We start from the raw sequence: 17,455 nt of genomic DNA, 5'->3' as shown, positions 1-17,455 counted from the left end.
AAGAATCGAGTAGAGGCCAATACGGGCGAAAGTGACTCCATAACTCACTTCGTACCATCATCCCCGATCCTCATTTCGTGGTTCCGAACCATATGGAGTTAGTAATCTCATGGATTATGAATGGGGTGTAACCTTCACGGGTCAATCGTTGTTGCCTATCGTTGTCCCTTATTCGTGTTTGCCTTTTATGATCCGTGAACGGTTTATGAGTTCCTTAAAAACTTGTTGGCGGCTCCCTACTTTATTTGTCCCTAATCGTTGTCCCTAATCGTAATGTCAATTCCCACTTCCTATGAGTGCCAAGCATATTCACAACATGCTTTAACGTAGGCGCACTTCGAGCGAAGCCTACAGTGCCTCATAGTTTTTATCCAAATTTTATATGTTTGGATAGCCCTTGAAATTATCTTTTCAATGATATATTATAATATCAATTCCGAGCTATAACGGAAAAGAAATGAGTAAAATGTCAAACTCTATCCAAAACTGACACCGTCTCACTATTTCGTGAATACCTTTTATTCTACAAAATATTTTAATATGATTCTAATTGGGTTAAAAAGTAGACTTCAAGAGATTTCCAACGATATCTTATTAATTTTATTCCGATTTCTGGATCAAAAGATATGATCAAAACAAAAACCGCAAAAACTGTTGTCTATCGCAAGAGTTTTAATCCGATTCGAATTGGATCTTATCTTGTTTTTTCGACCCTTCTTTTTTCTCTATAAATAGAGGTCATATCACCCCTTTTTCAATCATCAACAAGTTTGATCACAAATTTATTCTCTTCTCCCTCTTTACCCTAAACACTAGCCTCCCCATTCTTTCACCATTCTTTCCTTAAGCATTCCAAAGAGTCTATAATAAACCCGAGGTTCCGTCCTTAAACCAAGGCGTGAAAGGTATAATTAACTAATGGTTTGGACCAAATCAACTCTACTTTTAATTTAATTTAATTTTCATTTGATTTATATTTTTATTGAAGTTACTAACAATTTATTCATGATGTAGCAATTAAAAGGAACGCGCGGAATGTGAGTAATTAATTAATTTAATTACTTATTATTTTTATATTGCTAGTATCATGATTAGGTTTATTTATTATTTTATTTGAATAACAATTTATGGTTAAATTGCTTCCAATATTAAAGTTAATTTAATGATCACCATATTGCATGTTTAAAGGGAATATGTAATTGAAAATCACGACTAATAAGATAATTTGGACAACCGGTTTAGGTTCCTTTTAATCTTGTTGCTTAATTAAAGTGATCACAAATATTTTAGAATTATATGTTGCATTAATATTAAACCAATTTAGCCTAATAATAGTTTGGATCAAATTTAATCTTTGTTTGTATGCCTTTGCGATCGCAGGAATCACTTTTCACTATAAAAATCGAGTAGAGGCCAATACGGGCGAATGTGACTCCATGACTCACTTCGTACCATCATCCCCGATCCTCCTTTCGTGGTTCCGGACCATATGGAGTTAGTAATCTCATGGATTATGAATGGGGTGTAACCTTCACGGGTCAATCGTTGTTGCCTTCGTTGTCCCTTTATTCGTGGTTGCCTTTTATGATCCGTGAACGATTTAAAAGTTCCTTAAAAAACTTGTTGGCGGCTCCCTACTTTCCTTGTCCCTAATCGTAATATGTCAATTCCCACTTCCTATGAGTGCCAAACATATTCACCACATGCTTTATCGTTGGCGCACTTCAAGCAACGCCTACAATAACGAAGTAAATGTTTAATCCCATTCCAATGCCTCTGGGTTTGACATGAACTAAACCTTGCTAATAAATTAACTGAAAATGATATGTCAGTCGTGTATGACTTGCAAGCTATATTAGTGCTCCAATTGCACTAACATATGGGACTTCAAGACCAAAAATTTCTTCATCATTTTCTCGAGGTTGGAATGGATCTTTCTCTACTTCAAGTGATCTTACAACCATAGGGCTGCTGAATGGATGTGCTGTATCCATAGAAAATCTTTTAAGAACCCTTTCGATATATGTTGATTGATGCACAAGGATTTCATTATCTATGTGCTGTATTTGTAGCCCCAAGCAAAATTTTGTTTTTCCAAGATCTTTCATTTTTAAACTCTTTCTTAAAATAATTGGAAATCACTGAAATCTCTTCAGGAGTTCCAATGATATTCAAATCATCAACATACACCACAATTATAACAAATCCTGATCCAAATTTCTTTATAAAAATACATGGGCTGATGGGATCATTCTTATAACCTTCTTTTAACAAATACTCACTTAGATGGTTATACCACATACGCCCAGACTGTTTCAATCCATAAAGAGATTTGTTCAATTTAAAACAGAAATGTTCTCGAAAACTAGATTTTGCTGCTTCTGGAAGCTTAAATCCTTCTGGGAGCTTCATGTAAATGCCATTATCTAGTGGGCCATATAAATAAGTTGTGACTACATCCATCAAACGTAAGTCAAGTCCTTCTCTTATTACTAGACTAATCAGAAATCTAAAAGTAGTTGCATCCACCACAGGAGAGTATGTCTCCTCATAATCAATATCGGGTCTTTGTGAGAATCCTTATGAAACTAATCGTGCCTTATATCTTACAAATTCACCCTTTTCATTTCTCTTTCACACAAAAACCCATTTATATCCCGCTGGCTTTACACCTTCAGGTGTATGGACTACAGGTCCGAATACTTCTCTTTTTCCAAGAGATTTTAATTCTGCTTCAATTAATACTTTCCATTTTGGTCAATCATTTCTTTGTCGACATTATTCAATGGATTTTGGTTCATGATCCTCATTATTATCCATAACATCTAATGCTATATTGCATGCAAAAACATCATCAACGTCAATTTGATTTCGGTTCCATGTAATTCCAAACATGATATAATTTGTTGAAATTTCTTCATTATCAAGTACCTGAATTTCTTCCTGTATCATGTCTAAATTCTCTTCTGAAGACCCTTCAGAAATTGTTTCTTCAATTTAACCATTATCAATCAATGCTCCTTTTCTTTTTCGAGGATTCTTATCTTTAGAACCTATTGGTCTTCCACGTTTTTGACGTGATTTAGATCATTGTAAATTTATTTTTTCCTTCCGGGACATCTATTTTAAATGGAGCATTTACAGCTAGAATATGTGATTTGGTCACTCTTTTTGGGTCAGCAAACGAGTCTGGCAATTTATTTGCTAAAATTTGTAAATGAATTATCTTTTAAATTTCTAGTTCACATTGTTTAGTTCAAGGATAAGATAGGATAATGATGATTCATTCCATTTAATTTCCTTTTCCAGCTCTCTTTTTTTTCTCCCTAATGTTGGGAAAAGTGACTCGTTAAAATGACAATCTGCAAAACGAGCCTTAAATAAATCCCCTGTTGTAGGCTCAAGATATTTAATTATTGACGGGGATTCAAACGCAACATATATTCCCAACCTCCTTTGAGGAACCATCTTAGAGCGATGTGGTGGAGCTATTGGAACATAAACCGCACATCTAAAAATTCTTAGATGGGAAATATTTGGTTCCTGACCATAAACCAATTGTAATGGGGAGAACTTGTGATAACTTGTTGGTCTAATGTGAATTAGTGCTCCTGCATGTAATATAGCATGTCCCCAAGCAGAAATTGGGAGATTGGATTTCATAAGCAATGGTCTAGCAATTAACTGAATACGTTTAATTAATGACTTTGCTAGACCGTTTTGTGTATGAACATGTACTACAGGATGTTCAACATTTATCCCAACAGACATGCAATAATAATTAAAAGCTTGAGATGTAAATTCACTAGCATTGTCAAGCCGAATAGTCTTAATGGGAGATCTGGAAAATGTGCCCGTAACTTAATTAATTGGGCAAGTAATCTCGCAAATGCCAGGTTACGAGTTGATAACAAAGACACGTGTGACCATCTAGTTGATGCATCAATTAAAACCATAAAATATCTAAATGGTCCACATGGGGGATGTATGGGCCCACAAATATCTCCTTGTATACGTTCCAGAAACTAATTGATTCAAAATTAATTTTAGCTGGTGATGGGCGAATTATCAACTTGCCTTCTGAGCAAGCAGCACATGAAAAATTATTATGAAGAATATGTTGGCTCTTCAAATAATGTCCACATGAATTCGTAATTATTTTTCGCATCACTATTGAACCGGGATGGCCTAACCGGTCATGCCAAACAACAAAATTATCAGTAAACTTTTGGTTTACTATAGCATGAGTTTCAATAGTATTGATTTTTGTGTAGTACAAACTACTGGAGAATGTAGGGAGTTTCTTCAAAACATGTTTTGTGCCTTGAGTTATTTTTGTGATTTGAAGGAATTCATTATTTTCTTCATTGATTATCTCAATATGATAACCATTGTTGCGAATATCCTTAAAACTTAATAAATTTCTTTGAGACAATGGGGAGTATAAAGCATCAATTATTTTAATTTCAGTTCCCCAATGCAATTTTATAGTGGCTCTTCCGGAACCCTCAATGATATTTGTACTACCCGATATGGTACTCACATTAATCCTTTTCATCATCAAATGAGAGAATTTTTTTTTATTTTTAAGTATTGTATGAGTAGTTGCATTGTCAGCAAGGCATAATTCTTCAGCTTTCATAGCAAATTGTACTCGAGTAGTATCCATGTTCTTCATGAAATAAAATACATGTAAAAATATTAAGCATAAAAAATAAAGATGATAAATAAATAAATCAATAAAAACACTCAAATAATTCATAAATTCATAAAGCAAAATTCCTTATTACAACCATAGAAAATAACATAGTAATTAACTAGATTAAGTCTAATACTTAAAGCTGACACAAAATAATATAATTTTAATTATTCCCTTCTGGGGCAGTGAAGAAATCAGCAACTTCTAAATGAGTTGTACTGCCAAAATCAAAATTATTCCCTTCCGGGGAAGTAAGGAAATCAGCAACATTGAAATGATTTGCATTGCCAAAATCAATATCACCTTCACCATCTTCAAGGACAAGGTTTGCCTCAACTTTCTTTCCTTTCTTTATTGATTCTTGATAAAGTTCAACAAGATGCTTTGGAGTTCTACAAACCCGAGACCAATGGCCTTTACCTCCACAACAGTAACATACACTGGTATCACTTTTCTCTTTATCATCCCTACATTACCACTTCTGATGGGAATGTGAGTTTGTGAAATGACCTCCACGACCTCTACCATATCCATGTCCACAACCCCGGCCGCGCCATTGGCCAAGACCGCAACCTCTACCTCGACCACTACTGTCGGAGTGGTCTCTGTTTTTAGTTTCTTTCCCATTATGGGTTGTCACATTCGCTTCAGGGAATGTTGTAGAGTCAGTAGGACGTGATTCATGATTTTTCATTAACAGCTCGTTATTTTTCTCAGCCACAGGAAGACAATATATTAATTCGGAATATTTTTGAAATCCTTTTTCCCTATATTGGGTCTGCAGGACAATATTATTAGCATGGAAAGTGGAGTATGTCTTTTCAAGCATTTATTCATTAGTAATATTTTCTCCACATAATTTCAATTGAGAAGTTATTTTAAACATAGCTGAGTTATATTCACTAACAGATTTAAAATCTTACAATCATAAATTTAACCAATCATAACGAGCTCTAGGTAGTATTTTTGTTTTTTAGTGGTCATACCTTTCCTTTAAATTACTCCAAAGGTTTTGTGGGTCTTTCAAAGCTAAATATTCATTTTTGAGTCCTTCATGAAGGTGATGGAGAAGGAATATCATGGCCTTTGCCTTATCTTGGAGTGTTGCTTCATTACCCTCCTTAATGGTTTCACCAAGGCCTTTAGCATCTAGGTGTATTTCAGCATCTAACACCCATGGTAGATAATTCTTTCCAGTAATATCAAGGGCCACAAATTCAAGCTTGGTAAGGTTTGAAATATTTCAATAGTGTCGACTTACGATAATGTAGTATTATGATTCAAAGGTATGTAGTATCACGTACTTAATTGAACATCAAGACTTCTAATGCAATTGGGTTGAGTATGGTGCTGATAACGTATTATAAAATAAGGGGAAAGGGAGAATATTAGAGAGAGATGTAGATAGGTAATTGTTTTGTATGTATTCATCCATTTCATGAGCCATCTATATATATACATGATGTGAACATTGGTATATGGACAATGAAGAGTTCATTCATAAGAGGGTTAATGTGAACTAATGACATATGGAGGGTTATAAGGATGTTATTAAAACCATACTTAATAAAGCAATAAAAGAGATAACTACAAGCTATAATTGACATGCATTATTATTTGTAATAGTATGTTCGATTATACATTATTATAATTTTATTAATTAATGCAAATAATAAGTCTTACTCCCTTCATTCCTAAATAATTGACACAATTAAACTTAGCACACATGTGTCAATGTACTAGTTTGACGCTAAATAAATATGATTAAATATTATTTTAAAAAAATTACAAAAATTGATATCATGAAACTTTGTATAAATAATTATTTAACAATACATTTCATGATAAAATTATTTTTTTATGCGCTACTGAAAAACCAAAAAAAAATATGGTCAAACTATTATATAAATAGTGAAAAACAATTCACCATACGACGTGTCAATTATTTAGGAACGGAGGAAATATTTTGTATGTGTTTTATGGTTTTTATAGTTGATTTTTGAGTCTAGTTTGGTAGCCTTTGGATTAATATTTTTGAGTCTAGTTTGGTAGCCTTTGGATATATATGTTTTGGCTTCGGTTAAGTTGTGATCATTTGATGCCTTCATGGGTAGTTTGTAGTTGCGTACCTTGGCATTACGTGACATTATGTGCAATTGTGTTTGGGGTGAAGCGGGGACTCGATTTATAAACTAAGCCCATGCCTAAGCTAGTTTCAGTACATCCATGCCAAATCGAGCGGCTTTCCTACCAAATTTGCGCTTGTCGAGCACGCCCATAATGTTGCTTGCTAGCATGTCCATGCTTGGACAAGCTAGATGCACACTAGAGGAAGCACACCCTTGCTAGAATTTGGTATGCCCGTGCCTAATTGAAAAACAAGAGAAACTGAGCTACTACCTAGTGAATGTAAGATGAGAAGGCACATCTGTGTGTCGCTAATGGAATTTTATTTTAAAGCTATCAATTCACGATTTGGAAGTGGCACGATCATGCCCTACGTCCGCGCTTGGATGAGGAGAGGTTGTTTTAGGCTGCTTTTATTTTCTCATTTATCCTAAAATTCTAGGATTATTTTAAATATTTCTTAGTTTCTTATTTTATTTTATGTAATTAGAAACCCTAGTTTATTCTCTAGTATTTTATATTATTTGCTTTGAAATTTTATGCTTTCTATCAACATATGTTCTTCTTAGCTTAATTTAATATTCGATATTTTTCTTTTCTCTTTAATTTATTTTATATTCAATCATATTTTCATTATTGTTTATCGTTCTTTCTTTTGTAAATATATAAGCGTGAGTAGTTTTCTTGATCTAGGATTTAGCGGATTCTAAATATGATTGATGGATGATTTAAATCTTTAAATTCTCCAACAATTTAATAATTCAATTGACTTGCTTAATTTATTACATTTATGCCTATGCTAGATTAGGAATAATTTACGTTTTTATCATCCTTTTGTTTTTCTTGGGTTTTAATAGGATAAAAAAAATACTCACACATATTAACGAGATTTGTTTATTTCAATTAAGGGTTGAAGTTTTTCAAGGAAGAGTTGAATGAATCTTATTGGGTGTAGAGCTACGTTAAGCATGTGTGAACATGCTTGACACTCATATGAAGTGGGAATTGACATTACGATTAAGAACAAAGCAAAGTAGGGAGCCGCCAACAAGTTTTTAAGGAACTTGTAAACCACGAATAAGGGACAAAGAAGGCAACAACGATTGACTCGTGAAGGTTACACCCCATTCATAATCCATGAGATTACTAACTCCATATGGTTCAGAACCACGAAAGGAGGATCGGGAAGGATGGTACGTAGTGATTCATGGAGTCACGTTCGCCCGTATTGGCCTCTACTCGATTCTTATAGTGAAAAGCATTCTTGTGATCTCAAAGGCATGCCGCAAACAAAATATTCAATTTGCTCCAAACTATTATTAGTCTAAATTGATTGAATATTAATGAAACATATAATTCTAAAATATTGTGATCACTTGAAATATCAACAAGATTAAAAAGGAACCTAAGCCGGTTGTCCAAATTATCTTATTAGGCGTGATTTTTAATTGCATATTCCCTTTAAAAATGTAATATGGTGATCAATAAATATATAATAGAATAAACATTAATACTGGAAGCAATTTAACAATAATAGCGTTTGGAAAATCAAATATAAATAATAACTCTAATCACGATACCAGCAATATTAAAAATAAAATAAATAATTAATTACTCACATTCCGCGCAATTCTTCAAATTGCTACATCATGAATATATTGTTAGTAACTTCAATAAAAAATATAAATCAAATGGAAATTAAAATAAATAAATGTAGAGTTGATTTGGTTCAAACACTCAGTTATTTGTACCTTCACACCTTGATTTAAGGACGGAACCTTGGGTTAATTATGGACTCCTTGGAGTGCTTAAGGGAAGAATGGTGTAATTAGTAATATAGGTTTAAGGCTTAGAATATGAGAGAGAGAGAGAGAAGAGAATGATTTTTTATGTAAAAGAGAGGAAGAGAGAATGATTTGGTGCCCCGAACTGTAGAAAGGAGGCGGGTATTTATAGGGACAACGAGTAGGGGGAACACACGGAACCCTAAAAAGATAAAAACCCTAAAAAACACTGTCGCGACATGGCAAAGAATGCCACAATACGGGGAAAAATAGTGTGACGCGGGGAAACCTGGAGTGACGCGGAATAGAATTAATTACGGAAGATAAAAGCGTGTGAAGGGTTTACGCGGAGGAAACACGGAATAACCCCGTGTCACGGAATGGGCATCATGACACGGCACGTGTCTACCGCGACACGGCAAAAAAGTGCCATGACACAGCAAAATATGCCGTGACGCGGGGAAGTAGCTGCCCTAAGAAAAATAAAACCTGTTTAAGTTTTACGCAGAGAAAACACGAGACATCCCGTGACGCGGCAGAAGCTGCCGTGGTGCGGCACATGGCGCCGTGTCACGGTGCACTACTTTTCCCGAAACGATTCCAAATTCATAAACGTGTGAAGAAAAACGCCGAAGATACACAAAAAGGCACCGTGTCACTGCAATATGCCCTGAGCCACATCAGTATTTGCCGCATCGCGGCATTTTAGCTGCTGCGTAGTAATTCCAGTTTTTTACGCGTTTTTACATGATAACTTTTGATCCGTAACTCGGAATAAGGCATATAATATATGATTGGAAATCTTATCAAGTCTACTTTACAACCCAATTAAGATCAGGTCAAAATCATTTTTAGATTTTAAGATATGAACATTTTAGTAGAAGGGTGTTGGTTTTGGACCGAGTTTAGTGTTTGGCTCATATCTTCTTCGTTTTAAACCGGAATTGGGCTTATTATATATTTTTGGAAAGCTTATTTCAAGGTCTAAACAACCAAATAATAATTGGATCAAAATTATATGTCCAAAAAATCAGTTTCTCTCAATTTTGTGATGTGGGCACTAAAAGAGGAAAACAAGTTATGACGTAGGGAAATGAGCTAGGAAATGGATTGGTTTATGAAATGTATTGAATGTAAACATGGATTTAAGCACTACAAATATTAAATACTCAACCCGACCAATAATGGTGGTGAAAGGTTGTTCATCATCGGGTTTGATTTTGGGGAGACATTTTTAGGTGTCTACAGTAGCGTTGCTTGATCTTAACTGAAATGTTTTTAATTATCAAATTATTCTTCTTTATATTAATTGCGTTGTTTAGCATAGAATTTTGAATATTGATTTGATTACTTGCTTATATTAGCTTGAGTCGACTTAATTAAATAATTATTAGTCTCTTGGATGGGATACGACCCCTTACTTTCTTATTCATATAGTGAAAAGAGGGAAAATGAAGGAATTTGAAGACGGTTATAGTTAGTGGGGCCCACCATAACGTCACAATTAAGTTGTTGAGCAAACTGTTGGTAGTATTTAAGGTTTTGAATAATTGTTGGTTGTAGAATTTAATATATATATATATATATATATATATTGTGATAATTACTAAAACGTAATTTATAGTAGGTAATAATTATCAAATTTTTATTTATAGAAAGATTATATATAGATATTAACTCTATAATCTCAAAGAAAAATCAAAATTTTCTTTCTTCTCATCTTCATTTAGATGGACCCATATTGAAGCACCACTCCTTTTTCGGATATTAAAGAGTGGGACTAAGCACACTAAAGCCCAAAGAAAAGTGGAGGTGCCCCCAATTTCTTAAAACACTAATCTCTTTGGTGGTTAATTTTAGTGCACTAGGCAGTGTAGGCACTTACTTCATGCTAGTATGCAAGTAGAGATAAAGGATAAGAACCCCATTATATTTGTACCAACTACCAAATAAAGTTGAGAAGTTCACATGGAACAGATATGCTGACTATATTTGCTATATATGTGTCATATTAACTACAAGGAAGACAAAAGCACTTTGAATATGTCTAAACTTCTAAAGTTTGCATTGTTTACACAACACAAATTGTTTTCTGGCACCTAGAAAACTTGATGTCTTTTTCATGACTATTTGAAGCATAATAGTCCTTCTTGAAAATTTTGAACTATCTTTTTAATTATTGGTTATGTATGAATTTTCTAATTTGAAATTAATTTAAGAATGGAAAATAAACTATGATATATACTTGATAATATTAATATTTAGTTTATGCATAATATTTAATCTTTTAGTTCATGACTACGAGTCTGTTCTCATTGACTGAACTCAGCTGAACTGAACTGAATTGAACTGAACTGAGCTGAACTGAACTGAATTGAACTGAAATAAATATTTTATAAGAGAAGGAAATTAGAAGGAAATTAGGAGCTGAACTGAACTGAACTGAGCTGAGCTGAACTGAACTGAATTTCAACGTATGAAAACAGACCCGTATACGTACACCGACCATTTTGTTAATTTCAATAATTTCTAATATTGAGTGTTTCATTATTTCATAAGATCACTAACTTATTTTTCAAATTATCCATGAAGTGGCAAAATCTTTCCCTTATTCCTTTGTCAACATGACATAATTTGTATTAACAATAATATTTTGATCGTCTTTCTAAGCTCAAATGATTATTGTGTTACAAGTTGTTTAAATTTGTATTTTGTCAATGATTTTTATGGGATAAAAATTTTGGTCACTAACTATAGTGTCCCATATTCCTAATGTAATACCCTCCCCTTGTCTCCTCCCCTTCAAAGTTCCTTGTCTGTTAACTCAAACCACGTATATTTGGAAGAGGTTTCGATCCAATAAGGCCTTCTAGTTCTTCCTTACCTACACATAAAAATAAAAACAAATAATAATAAAAATAAAATAAATAATCTATTGTCTCCCATATTCTTATTGCAATTCATTGGAGTTGTAACCCCTTCCATCCTTTAGAAGGATTTCCATTATTTTTCTTAATTTCAATGTACTTTTGCACTTATAAATTTATAATTTAGGAATATTGAAAATATAGAGTTTCTAGAAGAAAATATGATGCTTTCTCTCACGGGTAACCAATTATATAGTACTATACATTAGTACTGTATAAGTTTTGCTTAAAATTAGTTGAGAAGAGCTAACACTCTACACGAAACAAATAAGTTTTGCTTCTTTGATGCTTCTAGTCGATTGCTGCCTTTAACTGCACGTGACGTGGTTTAATACCATACGTTATAATCTTTTGAAAATTCTTCAAATATACCGTATTAGCTATACAAGAGCCAGACCCAGTTGATATCTGATATCAATAATTTTTTGTTAATATCACCAGTTTTTCTCTCTCCTCCCCTCACATGACCAATTTTTCTTTCTCTCCTCCATTCCCATGGCCACTACTTCCTTCTCTCTCCTCCATTCTCATGCCCAAAGTCGACCACATACGCGGATCTACACCGGCCTGCCGACCGGCCAAAAAAACGATACCCTAGTATTAATTTATGAAAATTGGGGCCATACAAACCCTTTAGGGAAAGGGATTTGCTCGTACTAGTGGTGTTGCGGTGGTCGAATGTTGGTGCAGCGGCATGTGGTAGTCGACTGGGGTCGATTCGTAAAGGCTAGTGAAGCTAAAGGTGGTGCTGTGGGTGGTAGCTAGTGGTGGTGCGGCGGCCGTGTGGTGGTCGATTGGTGGTTGGCAGGAGTTGATTCGTGAAGGTAAAGGTGGTGCTGTGGGTGGTAGTAGAGGTTGCACGGTGGTGATAGAGGGGAGAGAAAAAGGGTGTGGTTACTAAAATTACAATATTACCCTTGGTGTGGTAGCTAATTTACAAAATTAGCCTTGATATTAACAAGTTTGGTTGATATCTGATATCAACTTATATTTTATTCGAATATTTTGGCCTTTTGAGGGGGCATTTCAGGAATTATTTGCTAATCAATAATTCATCTTGGAATTAATTAAGGATTTAAATCAAAAAGAAATTTTGGATTAAAGTTAGTCATATTTGCGTCTAAGGGCAATCTGTTGATTCCAATCAGGCAAAACAACAGAATATATTTTACTATTGACTAAAAGCTTTATAAAATATTAAGTCGGAAAAAGTAAAACACGGAATATAGTTCACTTAGGAGCTAAAAAGTTATTTGGTGTGGACAGTCAATGGTTTTGGTACTTTTTGACCTTAACATCAAATACTCCCATAGTCCCAATATACTCACATTTATCTTAAAAAAAATATATTAATATGCACTTTGTAGAAAATATAAGAAATGACATTATTTCTGTGTGGATGATGACATGGTTCACCCTAGCTAATTATCAGGGGTGTTTGAATTTCATGTATGTTGTGTACAATTATACCCTACATATCCTTTATTACACCCTTGTTATTTGTATAAAAGTAAATAAGTGTAGAAGGAGAGTAAGTCCTATAACGGGTGATATGGAAAACATTTTTGTAAAACATCTGCGGTTTGTAAGTAAGTAATTATGTATATAGAGCACGTCTTGACTAATTATTTACCAGAGTTGGTCAAATAGTTAGCCAAACATAACCAACTATAAAATTCCAATTAATACCCATAATTTGCATTAATATATTGTGCTTACCAATTTACCATGATTGAAGGTTATAGCCTACAAAAGCCTCACTAAATTGCATTTCCTTGATATGACCTTTTATTAAATACTTTTAGCAACCTGAGGCAGGAAAAAAACAAAAGAGAAAGAGGAGAAAAATTAACTTGGGTTGTCTAATGTACAAGAATTATATACTCTAGATTTTATGGCTACATATTTGAAATGTCACAAGAGTACTAAAACCCCTGAATTCTTCAATATACAATATACTTTGTATTATTGTACATTACGCTTCTCTGCTTAGAACTGCTCTTTGCTTTCCTCTATTTTCTTAGCACCATCTTTGCCAACAATTATGCTTACCAATTGACATGGTTCAGCATCTTCAAGCATTTGGACCACACTCCTCATTGTTGGCCTGAGCTCAGGCAGCCTAGCTGTGCAAAGGATCGCAATCTTCAATATCTTAATCGCGTCTTCTTTTAAGGGTGTTATGATGCTTGAGTCTATTATGCTCAATACACTTTCTCTGTTTTTCAACTTGCTAGAAACCCAACTAACAATGTCTTTGCTGTCTCCGAATTCTGGCTCAATTGGCCTTTTCCCCGTTACTAATTCCATCAGAAACACTCCGAAGCTGTAAACATCACTCTTCTCATTAACTTTGTATGTGTATCCATACTCTGCATATTAATAAAGCTCAAAGATGTTAGCATTACAAAACTTACTTCAAACAATTGTGAAAAAATTGACCAATACTCATTGACATACCAAGACTTTCGTTACAAAACATAAGACATTATATCCAATTTTATGGTGTAACAATAAGCAACATTAAAGGGGACATAATTATTACTTCAAAGTAAGATTTATGATTGTTCTTTACCATCAATAATATAGAAGTATATGTTAGCTTACATGACAAATGTACACCTAACCAAGTCAACTATATGCATAAAGGATAAGGCTAATTAAAATGCCTTAATAATTTTGAAATGAGTGTATAAAATATACCTGGTGCAATGTAACCGTGAGTTCCTGCAATCACATGAGTTGAATCACAATTTGTGTTCACTTGAGGAATCTTCGCAAGCCCGAAATCTGCAATCCTAGGCTTCAAAAACTCATCCAACAATATATTGCTAGACTTGACATCGCGGTGAATCACTGGTTTGTCATACCCATGGTGAAGGTATTCAAGCCCTTTTGCAGCACCCAAAGCAATTTCATACCGACTTTGCCAATCTAAGGCGAGCTTCTTATTACTATGCAGCCTATCCCACAAGCTCCCATTAGGCATGTACTCGTATACCAACAAGCTCGAGTCTTCACTAGTAATACTACAGTATAACTTCACCACATTGATATGCCTTATTGAACTTAATGTTTTGACTTCCATATCAAACTCCTTGATCTTTCTACTACTCCCATATTTCTTGTCTAGCATTGGAGTGCTTGGACGGATCTTCTTCCCATCCTCGGAAAAATCGAAATTCCATATGTGCTTAACAGCCAACTCCTTCCCATCTTTAAGGCCAACCTTGTAAACACTCCCACACCCTCCTTTCCCTATCAAATTCTCGGGCTTGATTGAATCAAGTATCTCCTCTTCAGTGAAGGTAAGCAAATGGTACGACTTCATGTTCCACGAATAATCGTCCTTTAATGAGAACGAACGCTCCTTATCCTTCCCGACACCACTTAACTTTGTGTACAAGTAACAACCACTTAAAGCAACCAAGATGGCTAATCCAAGAACTAGGCATATTACAAAAGTTCGATAATCCCGGGACCTTGATGAACATTGTCTAAAGCTCTCAAAATCCGAACTACAAAGGTAGTTATTACCCTTAAAACTCTCTCTAAACGCCCCAATCGAAAGAGATTTCGGTATAGGACCGGATAATTTGTTGTAGGACAAATCAAGACTACTAAGCTTAAGAGATGACAGAGTATTAGGAATTAGACCAGATAACTCATTTTGTGACAAATTCAAGGAATTCAAAGTAGGCAATGAACCTAAATTCACAGGAATTCTACCAGAAAATGAATTTTGTGCTAAATTTACATCAGTTAAATGAAGGCATTCTCCTAAAGAAGCAGGGATATTACCAGAAAACTGATTCTTCTGCAAGTAAAGATTATTTAACATCTTTAGCTTACCAATACTTTCAGGTACCTCTCCTTTTAACTGATTGTTACCCAAATCGAGCCACAGCAACGACGAAGCGCCAGCGATTTCTGCCGGAATATCCCCTGATAATTCATTGTTGGCAGCATAAATTTGCACCAGATTTTCTGCTTTAGCAATATCCGAGGTGATTGAACCTCGTAGCTTATTGTCAGCAATATCTATTATATTTACATTAGGCAGACCCCAAATTCCGGCGGGAACATCTCCAGTGAGCAAGTTGTCGCTGACTCGGAACCGAGTCAACGTAGTACAGTTGGCATAACTCACCGGAATTTCGCCGGAAAATTTATTTTCCAAAATCAGAAGCTTTGTCATAGTCCCCTTTTTACACATATCAGGGGGAATCGGTCCTGAAAGCGAATTCGTCGAAACATCAATGAAATCGAACTCTGTCCACGACCCGAGCTTCTGTGGAAGCCCTCCGGTGAGTCTGTTACTATACAGAGACAAGTTCACCAAATTCTTAAAGTCTCCAAACTCCGCCGGAACCTCGCCGGAAAATTCATTCTGGTACAATTGAATCCAAACAAGCTGATTCAAGTACTTGAGCTCAGACAAATCCCCTCCTATGCTATTGTTAGAAGCATCAAACCTCTTTAAATTCGTAAGGTTTCGAAAACCGACAGGGATAACTCCGGTCAGGTAATTGTTGTACATCTCAAGCTGCCATAATTTCTTAAGTTGAGATATCTCAGTTGGTATTGACCCGTTTAAAAAATTATCAGATAATTCAAGATTACTCAACTCAGACAAGTTTCCAATTTCAGGTGGAATTGACCCTGAAATACTGGTATTTGTCAGGTAGAGCAAGTTCAAGTTCTTCAACTCTGTAACTTGTTTGGGAAACGTTGATTCATCAAATGGGTTGTCGCCGAGGCTGAGATGAATAAGGCCGGTCATTTTCGAGAGAGAATTCCATGGAAATTTTCCTGAAAACCCGCTTAAATTTAAGTACAAGTACTCTAACTGATATAAAGGTGAAATGTTTGGGAATGAACCAGAAAACTGGTTGTTACCCAAGTCTAAGTATCGAAGCTCAATACAGTTTCTGATATCAGACGAGATTGTACCAAAAAGAGAATTGAACCCAAAAGCGAGTTTTTGGAGGAAAGGAAGGGAGCAGATGGCATTGAAAGGGAGAGTACCGGATAATCTCTGTTTCGAGAGATCGATTTCCGTTACGTTACGAGCGGTGTTGCAGGAAATACCGGTGAAACTGCAGGTGGGGTTGGAGGGGATCCAAGTGGAGAAGAGCTTGGGGTTGGAAGATTGGAGGGAGGATTTGAGAGCAAGGAGGGAATCGATCTCGTCGGACGAGGCGGAGTTGGAAAAACAGAGGAGGAGAAAGAGGAGGAAGAAGAGAGGGGTGAAGGGTGGTTGTGGTGGCATGATTGGAGGTGGAGGTGGGGGGTGGTGTGGACGGTGGGAAAAAATGGGAGAGTTTGTTAGGATGGGGTGTGTAGAGTAAGTAGAAATGAGAAGCAAAGTGTGACAACAACTGATTTTTGAAGACGAGAGAAAAAACAAAGGATAGTGGCGGGTGTGTTCACACGTGCTCTAAATATACTGAATTTATAATTCTCATTTAGACTGTACACGTTTATCAATGCAACACTTTAATTGTAAATATCGTTAGTTGTTTATTAATAAAAATATAATAAGCGAATATTCACAATCTATTCATCGACACGAACCAAATAAGACTCGACATGACTATGTTATATCTTACGAAATATATATTAAGAGTAATTTAGAAAATTATCTCACATTATGAATAGTGTCAAAATTACAAATGGGAACTATAAAAAGGGGTGGAGAGAGTAATAACTTAATAATGAACTTGACACATATTTCAATTGAAAATTCTACTATGGTCATTTGATATATGACTATATTAATGTTTTACTTTCTTTGTTTTATTTATAAGCTAGAGCTGGATTTATCAATTTATCGAGACACAACTTTGACTGTTTATATTTTTTAAATTAGAAATTAGTAAAAGTTGTGATAGAATTTAGAGTAAGAGAGAAAAATG

At 34.9% G+C, this 17,455-nt stretch overlaps 1 protein-coding gene across 1 annotated transcript; it reads right to left on the bottom strand.

Annotated features, from left to right (window-relative positions):
* Positions 1-13,213: 13,213 nt before the first annotated feature.
* Positions 13,214-16,949, bottom strand: LOC110688742 (receptor-like protein kinase HAIKU2). Its single transcript, XM_021865500.1, has 2 exons — positions 14,241-16,949; positions 13,214-13,909 (listed from the first exon to the last, which is right to left on the bottom strand). The coding sequence occupies exons 1-2, from the start codon at positions 16,807-16,809 to the stop codon at positions 13,527-13,529; spliced, it is 2,952 nt and encodes a 983-aa protein (XP_021721192.1). The 5' UTR covers positions 16,810-16,949; the 3' UTR covers positions 13,214-13,526.
* Positions 16,950-17,455: the final 506 nt, after the last annotated feature.

This window comes from Chenopodium quinoa, unplaced genomic scaffold (genome assembly GCF_001683475.1).
Source record: "Chenopodium quinoa cultivar QQ74 unplaced genomic scaffold, ASM168347v1, whole genome shotgun sequence".
Taxonomy (NCBI): Eukaryota; Viridiplantae; Streptophyta; class Magnoliopsida; order Caryophyllales; family Amaranthaceae; genus Chenopodium; species Chenopodium quinoa.
Note: the sequence above shows the minus strand (reverse complement) of the source record. Positions and strands in the feature narration are given on the sequence as shown.